Consider the following 18,162-nt stretch of genomic DNA (forward strand, 5'->3'; position numbering starts at 1 on the left):
ACTCTGTGTGGCATTGACCTGGTCTCTAAACTGAGCTGCTGTTAACCTGCGATTTCTGAGGCTGGTGACTTGGATAAACTTATCCTCAGAAGCAGAGGTGACTCTTGGTCTTCCTTTCCTGGGGCGGTCCTCATGTGAGGCAGTTTCTTTGTAGCGCTTGATGGTTTTTGCCACTGCACTTGGGGACACTTTCAAAGTTTTACCAATTTTTCAGACTAACTGACCTTAGTTTCTTAAAGTAATGATGGCCACTCGTTTTTCTTTACTTAGCTGCTTTTTTCTTGCCATAATACAAATTCTAACAGTCTATCCAGTAGGACTAGATAAAAAGAACCCGGCACTCAACTTGAGTCAAACCGCGTCCTGACCCGTCCTCCTTCAGCATACAGCCGAGCCTTCATCGGAGTTCTCCTTCCTAGGGCATATTTTTTCCTAAGGGACTACCCAGGAATTAATCACGATTACAGAGCAAATCCTCAAACACTTCTCAGTACGTAACTGACGAAGGCCAGACCAGGCCGAAACGTTTTTCGTACTACAAAATAAAATACCACGAGTTTGTCTCAAGTTGAGTGCCGGGTTCTTTTTATCTATGTTTATGGCTTGGGAACCTACCCGTGCACCTAAGTAGCTGTGCTCACGTTTTTTTGACTCACTATCCAGTAGGACTATCAGCTGTGTATCCACCAGACTTCTGCACAACACAACTGATGGTCCCAACCCCATTTATAAGGCAAGAAATCCCACTTATTAAACCTGACAAGGAACACCTGTGAAGTGAAAACCATTCCCGGTGACTACCTCTTGAAGCTCATCAAGAGAATGCCAAGAATGTGCAAAGTAGTCATCAAAGCAAAAGGTGGCTACTTTGAAGAAGCTAGAATATAAGACATATTTTCAGTTGTTTCACACTTTTTTGTTAAGTATGATTCCACATGTGTTAATTCATAGTTTTGATGCCTTTGGTGTGAATGTACAATTTTCATAGTCATGAAAATACAGAAAAATCTTTAAATGAGAAGGTGTGTCCAAACTTTTGGTCTGTACTGTATCTCTGTGATTTAAGGCATAAAAATTCAAATTTGGAAAATTGAGAAATTTTCACCAAATTTCCGTTTTTTTCACAAATAAACGCAGGTAATATCAAAGAAATTTTACCACTATCATGAAGTACAATATGTCACGAGAAAACAGTGTCAGAATCACTGGGATCTGTTGAAGCGTTCCAGAGTTATAACCTCATAAAGGGACAGTGGTCAGAAATGTAAAAATTGGCCCGGTCATTAACGTGCAAGCCACCCTTGGGGGTAAAGGGGTTAAATAGGTTGCCCATTTGTGTGCAATGTATAGATAGTTAGGATTTGGCTTACAGTTACGTCCATATATGCTTGGACAGAAACTAAATTTTTCTAATTTTGGTTATAGACATTACCACATTGAATTTTAAACAAAACAATTAAGATGCAGTTGAAGTTCAAACTTTCAGCTTTCATTTGAGGGTATCCACATTAAAATTGGATGAAGGGTTTAGGAGTTTCAGCTCCTTAACATGTGCCACCCTGTTTTTAAAGGGACCAAAAGTAATTGAAAAGATTAAATAATTTTAAATAAAATGCTCATTTTTAGTACTTGGTTGAAAACCCTTTGTTGGCAATGACTGCCTGAAGTCTTGAACTCATGGACATCACGAGATGCTGTGTTTCCTCCTTTTTGATGCTCTGCCAGGCCTTCACTGCGATGGTTTTCAGTTGCTGTTTGTTTGTGGGCCTTTCTGTCTGTGTCTGAAGTTTAGTCTTAAACAAGTGAAATGCATGCTCAATTGGGTTGAGATCAGATGACTGACTTGGCCATTCAAGAATATTCCACTTCTTTGCTTTAATAAACTCCTGGGTTTCTTTGGCTTTATGTTTTGGGTCATTGTCCATCTGTAGTATGAAACGACGACCAACCAGTTTGGCTGCATTTGGCTGGATCTGAGCACACAGTATGTCTCTGAATACCTCAGAATTAATTCGGCTGCTTCTGTCCTGTGTCACATCATCAATAAACACTAGTGACCCAGTGCCACTGGCAGCCATGCATGCCCAAGCCATCACACTGGCCTCCACCGTGTTTTACAGATGATGTGGTATGCTTTGGATCATGAGCAGTACGATGCCTTTGCCATACTGTTCTCTTTCCATCATTCTGGTAGAGGTTGATCTTGGTTTCATCTGTCCAAAGAATGTTCTTCCAGAACTGTGCTGGCTTTTTTAGATGTTTTTTAGCAAAGTCCAGTATAGCCTTTTTATTCTTGATGCTTATGAGTGGCTTGCACCGTGCAGTTTTGCCACTCCTAATATTGTAGCAATTTCTCGGATGGATTTTTTCTGTTTTCGCAGCTTAAGGATGGCTTGTTTCACCTGCATGGAGAGCTCCTTTGACCGCATGTTTACTTCACAGCAAAACCTGCCAAATGCAAGCACCACACCTCAAATCAACTCCAGGCCTTTTATCGGCTTAATTGAGAATGACATAATGAAGGGATTGCCCACACCTGTTCATGAAATAGCCTTGAAGTCAATTGTCCAATTACTTTTGGTCCCTTTAAAAACAGGGTGGCACATGTTAAGGAGCTGAAACTCTTAAACCCTTCATCCAATTTTAATGTGGACACCCTCAAATGAAAGCTGAAAGTCTGAACTTCAACTGCATCTGAATTGTTTTGTTTAAAATTCATTGTGGTAATGTCTATAACCAAAATTAGAAAAATGTTGTCTCTGTCCAAATATATATGGACGTAACTGTAACTTGCCAGTTCTACCAGTCACCACGTGACTAGAGATGGGCAAACATGTTTTGCTCCCTCCTTAGTTGGCAAGCTATAGCGCTTACCAAAGAAGCTGCAGCGTAAGCCCGGATACCTGGAGCTCTCTGGTCAGGTGTCAGCTGCATGTGTCGCAGCTGTGTGACAGTCACAACACATACATAGAGAGCTTGTGTGTCGTGACTGTAACACAACCGTGATACATGCAGCTGCGGTGCCAGGCACCTTATCGGAGCGCTCCAGGTATCCGGGTTTCGTTGCTGTTTCTTCGGTAAGTGCTATAGCTTGCTGATTAAGGAGGGAGCTGAAGACATTCGCTCATCTCTACATGTGACCACAAATACGCGATTTGCATTGCTGCGGTCACATGCCGACTAGAGTTTCAGCTGCTTCTCAAAAAATTCTATTGACAAATTGCATATGTGCGATCAATTAATGACTGCTGTAACCAGCAAACAGAATTCTAGTGTACAATACACATTGTTAGGATTTATCAAGCTGCAAGACTTGCTGAAAATATCCTCAATAGTGGACAACCCTTTTAAATAAGAAAGAAAGATAAAAATACCTCCAGAAGAGCCTCAGGCTGCTATTTCAAGAACTGCTTGCCCCATCCACTCACTATTACAAAGTTATCTGAAAGTCCAAAAATGTAATTTGTTTCACTGATTATTATCATTTACATTTTTTTGTATCCAGTAATTAAAAATGTATCATATAGCTGCAAATGATTATCCAATCCTTACATTCTGTTAGTAGAACCTGCAGTACCTGGCTCAACTTCAACTTCTGGTAAACAAACAGGCAACACATAATCATGGAGATAGGCTTTACTCGATAGTTCCACCAAGGCAACATCATTCTGAAATGTACTGCTATTGTATTTGGGATGCAGAACAAAGTTCTTGACCTGGAGCATTTGTTCGGTATCATCAGTTTTGAAAGTCCTGTGTTTTCCTGGCAAAAGGAAAATTAAATAAATATGGATCTTTGTATTAAAATTTCCTATATGTGAAAGGATGTCTGTTGCGGCACATCTGCACCATATTGTGCATATCTTTATGCCATTTTCTCTTCTTCTTCCAATAGGCTTGGATGCACCAAAACTGGCATTGAAACATTGCTAGGAGAGGAAAAATCAACAGCATACAGTATCAACATTTCTATTTCTTAACGTTATATGTTACTAGCTATTGAACCCGTTCTACGGCCGGGTGGCGAGCATTTGTATTGGTATATGGTCTCCATCCTGGTATGTGCTGCTCCATCCTGTGTCCCCACCCTGTCATATGCTGCTCCATCCTGCATCCCCATCCTGTCATGTGCTGCTCCATCCTGCGCCCCCATTCTGTCATGTGCTGCTCCATCCTGCATCCCCATCCTGTTATGTGCTGCTCCCATCCTGTGCCCCCATTCTGTCATGTGCTGCTCCCATCCTGCGCCCCCATTCTGTCATGTGAGGCTCCCATCCAGCGCCTCCATTCTGTCATTTGCTGCTCCCATCCTGTCATGTGCTGCTCCCATCCTGCGCCCACGTTCTGTCATGTGCTGCTCCCATCCTGCGCCCCCGTTCTGTCATGTGCTGCTCCCATCCTGCGCCCCCGTTCTGTCATGTGCTGCTCCCATCCTGCGCCCCCGTTCTGTCATGTGCTGCTCCCATCCTGCGCCTCCATTCTGTCATTTGCTGCTCCCATCCTGTCATGTGCTGCTCCCATCCTGCGCCCCCTGTTCTGTCATGTGCTGCTCCCATCCTGCGCCCCCGTTCTGTCATGTGCTGCTCCCATCCTGCACCCCCGTTCTGTCATGTGCTGCTCCCATCCTGCGCCCCCATTCTGTCATTTGCTGCTCCCATCCTGTCATGTGCTGCTCCCATCCTGCGCCCCCGTTCTGTCATGTGCTGCTGCCATCCTGCACCCCCGTTCTGTCATGTGCTGCTCCCATCCTGCGCCCCCGTTCTGTCATGTGCTGCTCCCATCCTGCGCCCCCGTTCTGTCATGTGCTGCTCCGATCCTGCCCCCCAATTCTGTCATGTGCTGCTCCCATCCTGCGCCTCCATTCTGTCATTTGCTGCTCCCATCCTGTCATGTGCTGCTCCCATCCTGCGCCCCCGTTCTGTCATGTGCTGCTCCCATCCTGCGCCCCCGTTCTGTCATGTGCTGCTCCCATCCTGTGCCCCCGTTCTGTCATGTGCTGCTCCCATCCTGCGCCCCCGTTCTGTCATTTGCTGCTCCCATCCTGTCATGTGCTGCTCCCATCCTGCGCCCCGTTCTGTCATGTGCTGCTGCCATCCTGCACCCCCGTTCTGTCATGTGCTGCTCCCATCCTGCGCCCCCATTCTGTCATGTGCTGCTCCCATCCTGCGGCACCGTTTTTTAATTTGCTGCTCCCATCCATATGCCCCATACGCTGCTCCATAAGATGCTCCATAGTATATGCCCCGGAAAGCGCGGACTGCGCAGGCGCCGATTCCGGCAGCAGGACCAAGAAAATGGCGGCGGAAAGGAATCAGGTGGCGTAAATAACAAATTGCTGTGGCATGAAGTGTCACAGCTTCATGCCACAGCAATTTGTTACTTACGCCACCTGATACGGGGCATATACTATGGAGCATCTTATGGAGCAGCGTATGGGGCATATGGATAGGAGCCCAATTTCTTCGTCCTCCTGCTGCCAGAATCGGCGCCTGCGCAGTCCGCGCTTTCCGGCGCCATTTTCTGGAAGACACACCTGCAGTGGAGCCGGAGTGTGTCTTCAAGAAAATGGCGCTGGAAAGCGCGGACTGCGCAGGCGCCGATTCTGGCAGCAGGAATCGGCGCCTGCGCAGTCCGCGCTTTCCGGCGCCATTTCCTTGAAGACAGACCTGCAGTGGAGCCGGAGTGTGTCTTCAAGAAAATGGCGCCGGAAAGTGCGGACTGCGCAGGCGCCGATTCCTGCTGCCGAAATCGGCGCCTGCGCAGTCCGCGCTTTCCGGCGCCATTTTCTTGAAAACACACTCCGGCTCCTCTGCCTGTGACTGGTAAGTCAGAGGGCGGCGCCGGCGCGCATTAAGCGCGTCATCGTGCCCTCTGAACTGTCACAGCAGAGGAGCCGGGAGACGGAGCCGCACGCAGCGCTGGAATGGGGAAAGGTGAATATACTTACCCTCCTGGCGGTCCCTGACTCTCCGGTGGAGATCGCGATATGCGTTCAGTGCTTACGCATACCGCGATCTCCTGCGAGCGTCACTCTGTGGGGGCCAGACTGCGCCGGCGCTTGCGCCTGCGCAGTCTATAAAGGCTTCGGACAGAGTGACGCTCCCAGCGTTATATTATAGATTTTTTGGATTTGCAGATTTTTGCTGTGGACTTGCAAGTAATCAACAGTGCAATCCAGATAAAATGGTGTTTTTTGCAAATTTTAACTCTCCCAATAAACTCAACACAAAGACGTGCAAGCAAGTAAAAACATCCACAAGTATGTATAATCACATTTCCTGTCTGTCCCTCATAATCTTAGGAATATAGATTTGTGAATTAAAAAAATTGTCTTGTGAATGTTCAAAAATTGAAATGCATGATCTGAATAATATATTTTTTTTATGAAAGAGGCTTTCCTTCTCATCCTGGCAATGAAGGAAAATGTCACTGTTTGTCATGTCCATGACTCACACAGGTGGGAAGTGATGCCCCACCCACTACGTTCACTGCTCTGCTCTCCCCAGTCTTGAGCTGTCTCGATGAGCTGACTTTTATAGCATTTCCAATAGTGCTGCAGCTTCCTGCCGCTGGTAAGTCTCCACCTGGCTACAAGGAGGCGCAACCACTTTCTGCAAGTGTTTAACCCCATCGTGTCCTGCAGAGGTGAGATCCTCTGGCCTATCCCCAAGCAGCAGGGAGTATATTAGGCAGCTCCTCCACCACTCGTCGTCTGATCTAAGGTTCTAGTTCAGTTTCTGTCTAGATTCCTGTAAGGTGCTTTCTTGTATTGTTTCACCTGTGTTTCGATCTGGCTTGCCTACCCGTTTATCCTGATCTCTCCCCTCTTGACCATGGCTATGTCTATTGAACTCTTGCTAATTTAAAAAAACTGACTGTCACATCAAAACATAGACTAAGTGTGAATAGGTGCTGAACCTAGAGTCACCAACTCGTATACAGTCAAATAAGGCAGCACACTGGGGCGCTAAAACATGCAAACATGAAAATTGAACTGCATTACTGCACTAAAAATATGAACAAAAATGAGAGCGTTTACTGCATCAATTGGCCAATTCATGTGTACCTGGTAGCCACATTAGGGCATCTCTCGTATACCAGGTCCTACACTTTCCTTTCCTCGCTGAGAATAAACATCTTCATCTGAATGGGTACCTGTAAAACCTCTTCTGAGACTAAATTTCTCTCTCTCTGTGGAGGGGTAATGGACCTGTTGCGATTAAAACACATGTGGCTAAGAGGCGGAGTGCTCAGTCAGAAGCCTAGTGAATACAAATTTCAAAAAACTGACCGTCACATCCAAACATAGACTAAGTGTGAACAGGTTCTGAACCTAGAGTCACCAACTCGTATACAGTCAAATAAGGCAGGACATTGGGGCGCTAAAACATGCAAACATGAAAATTAAACTGCATTACTGCACTAGAAATATGAAAAAATGAGAGCGTTTACCGCCTCAAATGGCCAATTCATGTGTACCTGGTAGCCACATTAGGGCATCTCTCGTATTCCAGGTCCTACACTTTCCTTTCCTCGCTGAGAATAAACGTCTTCATCTGAATGGGTACCTATCAAACCTCTTCTGAGACTAAATTTCTCTCTCTCCGTGGAGGGGTAATGGACCTGCTGCGATTAAAACACATGTGGCTAAGAGGCGGAGTGCTCAGTCAGAAGGCTAGTGAATAGAAATTTCAAAAAACTGACCGTCACATCCAAACATAGACTAAGTGTGAACAGGTGCTGAACCTAGAGTCACCAACTCGTATACAGTCAAATAAGGCAGCACACTGGGGCGCTAAAACATGCAAACATGAAAATTGAACTGCATTAATGCACTAGAAATATGAAAAAATGAGAGGTAAAAGGTAGACAGACAAGAGGAATGAACTTAGCTTGGGCAAACTCAGAGAGGTAACACCAAACTTCCTCAAACAGCTTCAGAGAGCAACTTAGCTGACTGCTATAGCTCCAAGTCTTCACAAGGGAAAAATGTGAATATCACCGTTGACTCTCTGCAGCAGATTAGGGATATATAAACACCCAGGTCCTTGTTTGTCTACTAGAGCCAGAGGGAGGTTGCTGCTGGAAATGCAGGATCAGTGACGTCACCTTTAGTCACTGAGGCTGCTCTTGCAGCAGTTCATTCACCAGTGGTTCTCAGCCTGGATGGCACCGTATCTTGCACCGTCCAGGTTGAAAACTATTTCTCCCCCAGACTTGGATTATGGCGTGGGACAGAAGGACGGAGAGGTATGGTATATTGTTGTTTTTTATTTCTGCTTTATTACAGGAGAACAAGGGCTAATTATTCATCTGTGAGCTGATATTATTAGCCTGGGTAGCTTCATGGGTATTACCCCCTTCCCAGGCATAAACATCTGCCCCCAGCCATCAGCTTTCCCTCTGCTGGTTACGAAAATAGGGCGGGAGCAAACGCCATTTTTCCGAAAAATAATCTTATATTAATTAAATGCATGTTCAGTAATTTGCACACACACTGTACTAAATATATTTGTCACTGACATATATATATATATATATATATATATATATATATATATATACAGTTAGGTCCATATATATTTGGACAGAGACAACATTTTTCTAATTTTGGTCATAGACATTACCACAATGAATTTTAAACAAAACAATTCAGATACAGTTGAAGTTCAGACTTTTAGCTTTCATTTGTGGGTATCCACATTAAAATTGGATGAAGGGTTTAGGAGTTTCAGCTCCTTAACATGTGCCACCCTGTTTTTAAAGGGACCAAAAGTAATTGGACAATTGACTCCAAGGCTATTTCACGGACAGGTGTGGGCAATACCTTCGTTATGTCATTCTCAATTAAGCAGATAAAAGGCCTGGAGTTGATTTGAGGTGTGGTGCTTGCATTCGGAAGGTTTTGCTGTGAAGTAAACATGTGGTCAAAGGAGCTCTCCATGCAGGTGAAACAAGCCATCCTAAAGCTGCGAAAACAGAAAAAACCCATCCGAGAAATTGCTACAATATTAGGAGTGGCAAAATCTACAGTTTGGTACATCCTGAGAAAGAAAGAAAGCACTGGTGAACTCATCAATGCAAAAAGACCTGGGCGCCCACGGAAGACAACAGTGGTAGATGATCGCAGAATAATCTCCATGGTGAAGAGAAATCCCTTCACAACAGCCAACCAAGTGAACAACACTCTCCAGGAGGTAGGTGAATCAATATCCAAATCTACCATAAAGAGAAGACTGCATGAAAGTAAATACAGAGGGTTCACTGCATGGTGCAAGCCACTCATAAGCATCAAGAATAAAAAGGCTAGACTAAACTTTGCTAAAAAACATTTAAAAAAGCCAGCACAGTTCTGGAAGAACATTCTTTGGACAGATGAAACCAAGATCAACCTCTACCAGAATGATGGAAAGTGAAAATTATGGCAAAGGTGTGGTACAGCTCATGATCCAAAGCATACCACATCATCTGTAAAACATGGCGGAGGCAGTGTGATGGCTTGGGCATGCATGGCTGCCAGTGGCACTGGGTCACTAGTGTTTATTGATGATGTGACACAGGACAGAAGCAGCCGAATGAATTCTGAGGTATTCAGAGACATACTGAGGGCTCAGATCCAGCCAAATGTAGCCAAATTGATTGGTCGTCGTTTCATACTACAGATGGACCATGACCCAAAACATAAAGCCAAAGCAACCCAGGAGTTTATTAAAGCAAAGAAGTGGAATATTCTTGAATGGCCAAGTCAGTCACCTGATCTCAACCCAATTGAGCAGCATTTCACTTGTTAAAGACTAAACTTCAGGCAGAAAGGCCCACAAACAAACAGCAACTGAAAACCACCGCAGTGAAGGCCTGGCAGAGCATCAAAAAGGAGGAAACACAGCTTTTGGTGATGTCCATGAGTTCAAGACTTCAGGCAGTCATTGCCCACAAAGGGTTTTCAACCAAGTACTAAAAATGAACATTTTATTTAAAATTATTGAATCTGTCCAATTACTTTTGGTCCCTTTAAAAACAGGGTGGCACATGTTAAGGAGCTGAAACTCCTAAACCCTTCATCCAATTTTAATGTGGATACCCACAAATGAAAGCTGAAAGTCTGAACTTCAACTGCATCTGAATTGTTTTGTTTAAAATTCATTGTGGTAATGTCTATAACAAAAATTAGAAAAATGTTGTCTCTGTCCAAATATATATGGACCTAACTGTATATATATATATATATATACCTATTCCATTTGTATTACTATATGTAATCCATCTCTTCTATCCTGTCGGCTCCTGCAGTGATTTTACAGAATACGGCAGATGAATTACCGGCTTTTATCTATCTATCTATCTATCTATCTATCTATCTATCTATCTATCTATCTATCTATCTATCTATCTACTATACTGTATATACATATGTGTGTGTCACTGACATTTCTATATACTGTATATATGTATTCTATGTGTATATACCTATTCTATCTATCCTATTCTAATCTGTCACTGTGATTTTACTGTATTCACATATGAATTGCCGGCTTTTCAAAGGACACCGGTGCGTAAAAATCGGACAGCACTCACATGGTCTGAGTGCTGTGCGATTTTTTTTTCTCGCACCCATAGGCTTGCATTGGCGAGTCTCGGCCGAGTCTTGGTGACAATCGCAGTATGCTGCGATTTTACATGCACGTAGAATACGCCGGAGAAAAAATATGGTGATGTGAGCTGCCCCATAGATTAACATTGGTCCAATTGGTATGCAATTTCTCGCATAGCATGCTTTCCTATTCTATGTTAGTGTGACCCTGGCCTTACAATAGAAATCTATCTGTAAAAATCGGATGCCACTCTGATGTTTGGTGTTGCATATGATTTTTCTTCTTGCAACCATACACTTGAATGTGTAAGGGTGGTTTCACACTTGCGTTTTTGTCTGCAGCGTTTTTTTTTCAAAAAAAGCATGCGTTTTTTTCCCTATATTTAACATTGAAAACGCATGCGTTTTTGTTTGTATGCATTTGGTCGCGTTTTGCAACGCATGCGTTTTTTTTACTGCATGCGTTCATTTTCAGAAATGCAACTTGTAGTATTTTTGAGAGGCGTTTTTTGGACCAAAAAGAACGCATGTGTTTTCATGCGTTTTTTTGGGGTCAAAAAATACATTGGAGTCAATGGGGATGCATGCGTTTTTTTTTGCATGTGTTTTTTTGCGTTAAAAACGCATGCGTTTTTATATTAAAAAACCAGAAAACACACTGATATGCCACCCCCCAACATAAAGGTGATAAAGGGATCCTAACCCTAACCCTAACCCTACCCCTAACCCTATCCCTATCCCTAACCCTAACCCTAAGGGATCCTAACCCTAACCCTAACCCTAACCCTACCCCTAACCCTAACCCTAAGGGATCCTAACCATAACCCTACTCCTAACCCTACCCCTAACCCTACCCCTAACCCTAATCCTAAGGGATCCTAACCCTAACCCTACCCCTAACCCTAACCCTATCCCTAACCCTAACCCTACCCCTAACCCTACCCCTAACCCTAACCCTACCCCTAACCCTAAGGAATCCTAACCATAACCCTACCCCTAACCCTACCCCTAACCCTACCCCTAACCCTAATCCTAAGGGATCCTAACCCTAACCCTACCCCTAACCCTAACCCTAACCCTACCCCTAACCCTACCCCTACCCCTAACCCTAACCCTAATCCCTTTAGGGGTAGGGGTAGGGTTAGGGTTAGGATCCCTCAGGGTTAGAGGTAGGGTTAGGGTTGGGGTTAGGGGTAGGGTTAGGGTTAGGATCCCTTTAGGGTTAGGGTTAGCGGTAGAGTTAGGGCTGGAATCCCTTTAGGGTTAGGATTAGGGTTATGATCCCTACCCCTTACCCTACCCCTAACCCTAACCCTAACCCTAACTATTTCTATTTATAGTGGGTTTTTTACTTTATTTTGATGATTGGCAGCTGTCACACATTTCTCAGCATGCGTTTAGAAAACGCAAACGCATGAAAAAACGCATGTAAACGCGTCAAAACGCCGCGTTTTTTTCACCACAAACAAAAACGCATGCGTCAAAAAAACGCAGCGTTTGCACGCGTTTACATGCGGTTTTTTGCGTTTTTTACCGCAAAAACGCACCCAAAAAAACGCAAATGTGAAACCAGCCTAAGTCTCATTTGAGATTCGGATGAAAGTAATACATGATTAAAAATATTACAGCACATGTTCAATTTATACTCTTATCTGCATGAGTCCTAAAGATGACAGTAAAGTGTTGCCATTGCTTCTAATGCCCGCTTACCTAAAATAATGTTGAAAGAAGATGGAGTTAAAAGGTCTTCTTGCGTAAGAACTGCATTTTCTTCCTCCAATTCGTGATGTAAGCAGTGAGCAGCTGTTACAATCCATTTATCACCTAGATTATACAGCAGAATTCATTGTTCCATTTACCATAGTAAGTCTTCCAGGTTCTGAAGCAGCAAAACAGCCCCAGACCATCGTACTACCACCACATTTTACTGTTGCTATGATGTTCCTTTTCTAAAATGCCGTGTTACTTCTACGCCATATGTAATGGGACATACACTTTCCAAAAACTTCAACTTTTGTCTCGTCAGTCCACAGAGTATTCTCCCAAAAGGGATCATTAAGATGTTTTCTGGCAAAACTAAGATGAGCCTTTATGTTTTTATTGCTCAGTAGTTGTTTTTGTCTTGGAACTCTGCAATGCAGGCCATTTTTGCCCAGTCTATTTCCTGTGGTGGAGTCATGAACACTGACCTTAACTAAGGCAAGTGAAGCCTGCAGTTCTTTGGATGTTGTTGTGGGACCTTTTGTGACCTCTTGGATGCGTTCTCGCTGCGCTCTAGGGGTAATTTTAGTTGGCCGGCCACTCCTGGGCAGTTTGACTACTATTCCATGTTTTCACCATTGTGGATAATGACTCTCACTGTGGTTTGCAGGAGTCCGAAAGCTTTAGAAATGGCTTTATAAGCTTTTCCGATGGCTACATCTCAATTACTTTGTTTCTCATTTGTGCCAGAATTTCTTTGGATCGCGGCGTGATATCTAGGTTGTGAGGATTTTTTGGTCTACTTCTTTTTGTCAGGCAGGTCCTATTCAAGTGATTTCTTTATTGAGAACCGGTGTGTCAGTAATCAGGCCTGGGTGTGGCTAGAGAGTTTGAACTCAGCTTCCCAAACATGTGAAAAGCCTCAGTTAATTTATGTTTTAAGGATGGGGGAAATCACTTTTTCACACAGAGCCCTGTAGGTTTGGATTCTTTTTTTTTCCTTTTAATAACAAAGACCTTCATTTAAAAACTGCATTTTGTGTTTACTTATGTTATCTTTATCTAATATTTAAATATGTTTGGTGATCTGAAACATTTAAGTGTGACCAACGTGCAAAAGAATAGGAAATCAGGAAAGGGACAAACACTTTTTCACACAACTGTATATAGTGCTTACATATCCTTAGCATGGATCATCAATATTAGCTTAGTGGGAGGTCTAACACCTGGTAGCCTACCAATTAGCTGTACTGCTTCAGCAATGAACAGATATACAAAGCATACATAGCAAGAACATGACACCTCCATACAGTGTATTGTGGATGTTCACAAGTATTGCAGCTCAGCTCCCATTCACTCCAATGGAAGCTGAGTTTCAGCATCTAGGAGTGGTCACTACGGAGTGTATCAGGTCATGGTATTTCAGTTATGTTGACAGTATACATCATCTTTGGTAGAAGCTGTAAACAGCTGATGGGTGAGGATGCCAGATGTTTTAACACGCCCCAAGGAATCTGATATTGATGACCTATGCTAAAAATATGCTAGCAATGTATAAGTCCTGGAAAATCCCTTTGCAAGCCGCAATATGTCCATTCGCAATGGATTTTGTGCAGCCATCTATGAAGGATCGAACTGGCCTGGCAGGATACAGATCAGATGCCTAATGGGCTGCCGCACGGGAGAGAGAGAGAAGAAGGAAAATAACAAAAGTTTTTAGGGGCATGGGCCCATTAAAAGTTCAGGAGGCAGTGGTATTCACACAATCTGACCTGACCCACTGCGATGAACAGGCACGGAATCACCACCCAGTTCATCCAAGCAAGTGTTGGAGCCCTGAGCGAAGGGGGGACACTTGCCATCGGGGACACTGGCTTGCTATGGGGCCTGTGAGTTGGGGGTGCCAGGTGCTAGCACTGGGTCCCCCCTTAAATGCTCAACTTTCTTGTTCCCCGCAGCGTCAGTGACTTCAGAGTCTTCTGACTCTGTGATATCTCAGGGCAGAGGGCGCGATGACGTCACTACAGTGCGTCCTCTGTGCTGAGCAGTGCAGTGAGTCAGGAGACACTGAGAAGAATGGACCTGCAGGAAACGGGAAAGATGAGTATTTGATTTTTTTATGTACACAGCATTATATGGGCCCATTATAATGTATGGAGTATTATACGGGGGAGCCATTATACTGTATGTAGAAATATATGGGGCCATTATACTATATGGTCCACTATATAGGGCCCATTATATTCTGTATGAAGCAATATATGGGGGTCATTATATACTGTATGGAGCATTACATTGGGGCCCATTATACTGTTTCATCCATTTTATGCTGCCCATTATACACTGTATGGAGCAATATATAGGGACCATTATATACTGTATAGAGCAATATATGGGGGCCATTATATACTGTATGAAGCAATATATTGGGCCCATTGCATACTGTATAGAGCAATATATGGGGACCATCATATACTGTATGGAGCAAAATATGGACCATTATGCTGTATGGAGCAATATATTGGGGCCATTATATACTATATGGAGCATTATATGGGGCCCATTATACTGTATGGAGCAATACATGGGGACATTATACTGTATAGTGCATTATATGGGGCCCATTATATGCTGTATGAAGCAATATATGGGGGCCATTATACTGTATGGAGCAATATATCAGGCCATGATACTGTATGGAGCAATATATGGGGCCAATATTCTATATGGTGCATTATATGGTGCCCATTATATAGTGTATGGAGCAATATATGGGGGCCATTATACTTTATGGAGCATTACATGGGGGCAATGATATACTATATGGGGCATTATATGGGGACCATTATACTGTATGGAGCAATATATGGTACCATTATATACTATATGGGACATTATATGGGGCCAGTTATACTGTTTGGAGCAATATATGAGGCCCCTTCTTTACTATATGGAGAAATATATGGAGACTATTATATACTGCATGGAGTAATATATGAGGCTCATTATATTGTATGGTGCAATATAAGGGGCCCATTAAACTTTATGGAGCAATAAATGGGGCTGATTATACTGTATGTAAGAACATGTGGGGTTCATTATACTGTATTGAGCAATATATGGGGCCCTTAATTCTATATGGAGGACTATGTGGTGCCTATAATACTGTTTAGAGGACTATGGGGTGCCAATAATAGTGTACGGAGGACTATGTGGTGTCCATAATACTGTATAAAGGACTATGTGGTGCCAATAATACTGTATGAAGGACTTTGTGGTGCCCACAATACTGTATGGACGTCTATACTGTTTGGTCTAAAAAGATAAGTTTGCAGTCACTCTGTGGGTTGTGAGCTGTGAGGATTTGCTGGCTTCTGAGCTATTGTACAATTTACAATAGATATAGCTCACGAAAACATTGGCATTGTACTATACCTACTGTATATGTCTTATTTGTGCATCATGGATCTTGGTATGTGTTAAAGGGGCCCACTGAGACTCTTTCGCTTGGAGCCCACAAAAACCTGGAGACGCCCCTGTGACGACGCACACATCAAGATGAATGCTGGCTGTAGCTGTGACAGGCCGCTCTGCTCTGTGACTGGTGGCTTGCCGTCACATAGTATTGATGTCACATCGCCTCTGGCCTATAAGAGGCCACAGACTGACGCCTGCAGCCTTTGATAGGCTGGCAGCCATTCAATGTTACTGCTATGTGACGTCAGAGTGTGGCCTGTAACAGAGCAGAGTGCCCAATTGCAATCGGCGGCCTTTTTAACGACCACACCTAATATGAAACCGCAAGAGGATACCAGGGGAGTGCAGGAAGGTGACATGAATATTTTTTTCTCCCTGTAATTAGGCAGGGTAGTGGACATAGGAGCTGACATAAGTGCTCAGAATGGGGACATTATTAACTTCTTAACCTCCGGGCCATTTACATTTTTGCGTTTTCGGTTTTTGCTCCCCTTTTTCCCGGAGCCTTAATTTTTTTTATTTTTTGGTCAAAATGGCCAAGTGAGGGCTTGTTTTTTTTGGGACAAGTTGTGCTTTTGAACACCATTGGTTTTAATATATTGTGTACTGGAAATGGGAAAAAATTCCAATTGTGGTGAAATTGCAAAAAAAGTGAAGTGCATTCCCACGGTTGTTTATTTATTTATTTATTTTTAACCATGTTCACTAAATGCTAAAAATGACCTGCCATTTTGATTCTCCAAGTCATTACAAGTTCACAGACACCAAACATGTCTAGGTTCTTTTTTATGTCAGTGGTGAAACAAAATTCCAAAGTTTGTTAAAAAAAAAAAATAATAATAGCGTCATTTTCCGAGATCCGTAGAGTCTCCATTTTTTGTGATCTTGGGTTGGGTGAGGGCTTATTTTCTTCTTATAGTGGACATAGGGGTGCAGGATGGGGACAACATAGGGGCCTAGGATGAGGACATTAAATAAAGGGTTCCAGGACCTTATTAAATAAAGAGGTGACATATTTACTGTATTGGGGTCAGAATGAGGAACATACATTGTTGGTTTATGGTGGCAAGGGGGGACAAAATTGCTGTAGAGGCCAATCAGGGGATATTAATACTGCTTTAATTTAATTTGCATTTGACGATACTGCCTTCCATGGGGGAACAAACGGTGGGTCCTGTTACTGTGCAGAGTGGCACTGTGTCGCTTGTTTTGTTCATCTGACGTCGTGTAGAAGTAAGTGAAAAAGTGGGGAATATGCACTGCAGGTGAGTAGCTATAGGTAACTGTGTCTTATTTACTGCAGAGGCGAGTCCTGGCTGGAAAACGCGATGGAAGTCTGCACTGGATGAAAAAGAAAAGTGAAGATTAAGGGGGTGACGCTGCTGAGGTTGGACGCGATGGCCCCCTATCTAAATAGGTTCCCCGACAGGGAGAGGGCGGAGTTGCTCCGGGGCCGGTTTTAGTGTTGGTTTTTGCATTCCTGCTCCGGCTTTTGTGGTACCACCGAGTTTGAAGAACCTTAGATCGGCCGAGTTGCATGCATCGTTCGTGTCGGAAAAGTTAAGCATAGAGGTTGCTTTAGGTAGGATGTCTGGACCTTTTCCCACTCCTCCTTTGGATGACTTGGTTGTGTCGCCTTAGGGCGTGGTCCCCAAGAAGGAGCCTAATAATTTTCAGCTCATTCCGCATCTGTCTTGACTGAACGGGAGGTCCATGAATGATGGGATTGATCCAGAGCTTTGTTCGGTAGTTTATACGTCGCTTGATGAGGCAGCCAGGTGGGTGCGCAGTTGTGGTAAGGGGGCATTGTTGGCTAAGACCGATATTGAGTCGGCCTTTCATTTATTGCCGGTTCACCCCGATAGCGTGAGGTTGTTAGGCTGTTATTGGGACGGTGGGTTTTATGTTGACCGATGTTTGCCGATGGGCTGTTCGCTGTCGTGCGCTTATTTTGAGGCCTTTAGTTCCTTTTTGGAATGGGCGGTTTGGGATGTGTCCGGTTTGGATTCGGTGATTCATTATCTGGATGACTTCTTGTGCATAGGTCCTGATCAGTCTCAATGTTGCAAAGTCCTGTTGAGGACGGTTGTTTGGGCCGCTGAGCGTTTTGGGGTCCCGCTGGCACCAGGCAAGACTTAGGGTCCGTGCACAAACCTGTCCTTCTTGGACATTGTCATCGATTCAGCGAAGTGGGAATTTAGGTTGCCGGTTGACAAGGTGTTGGGCTTGAGAAATGAGGTGGCCCGCACTAGACGTTTGAAGAAATTGCCGCTGCGCGAAGTGCAGTCGCTCCTGGGAAAATTATCCCAACGGGGAGGGTTTTTTCATGCAGATTGGCTAGCGCTACAGCCAGGATTACCGCCCACATCATTTTGTTCGTTTGTCGGCTGAGC

At 43.9% G+C, this 18,162-nt stretch overlaps 1 protein-coding gene across 1 annotated transcript in view; it reads right to left on the reverse strand.

Moving 5' to 3' along the window:
- MASP1 (MBL associated serine protease 1) overlaps positions 1–18,162 on the reverse strand; it is a 348,061-nt gene that overhangs the window by 93,901 nt on the left and 235,998 nt on the right. Inside the window, exons 12-14 of the mRNA XM_069727078.1 lie at positions 12,302–12,415; positions 3,578–3,763; positions 3,375–3,442 (exon numbers count right to left, since the gene is read on the reverse strand). Of these exons, the coding sequence (XP_069583179.1) occupies positions 3,396–3,442; positions 3,578–3,763; positions 12,302–12,415 (347 nt within the window). The 3' untranslated portion in view covers positions 3,375–3,395. The remainder of the gene's footprint in view (positions 1–3,374; positions 3,443–3,577; positions 3,764–12,301; positions 12,416–18,162) is intronic.

This window comes from Ranitomeya imitator, chromosome 5 (genome assembly GCF_032444005.1).
Source record: "Ranitomeya imitator isolate aRanImi1 chromosome 5, aRanImi1.pri, whole genome shotgun sequence".
Taxonomy (NCBI): Eukaryota; Metazoa; Chordata; class Amphibia; order Anura; family Dendrobatidae; genus Ranitomeya; species Ranitomeya imitator.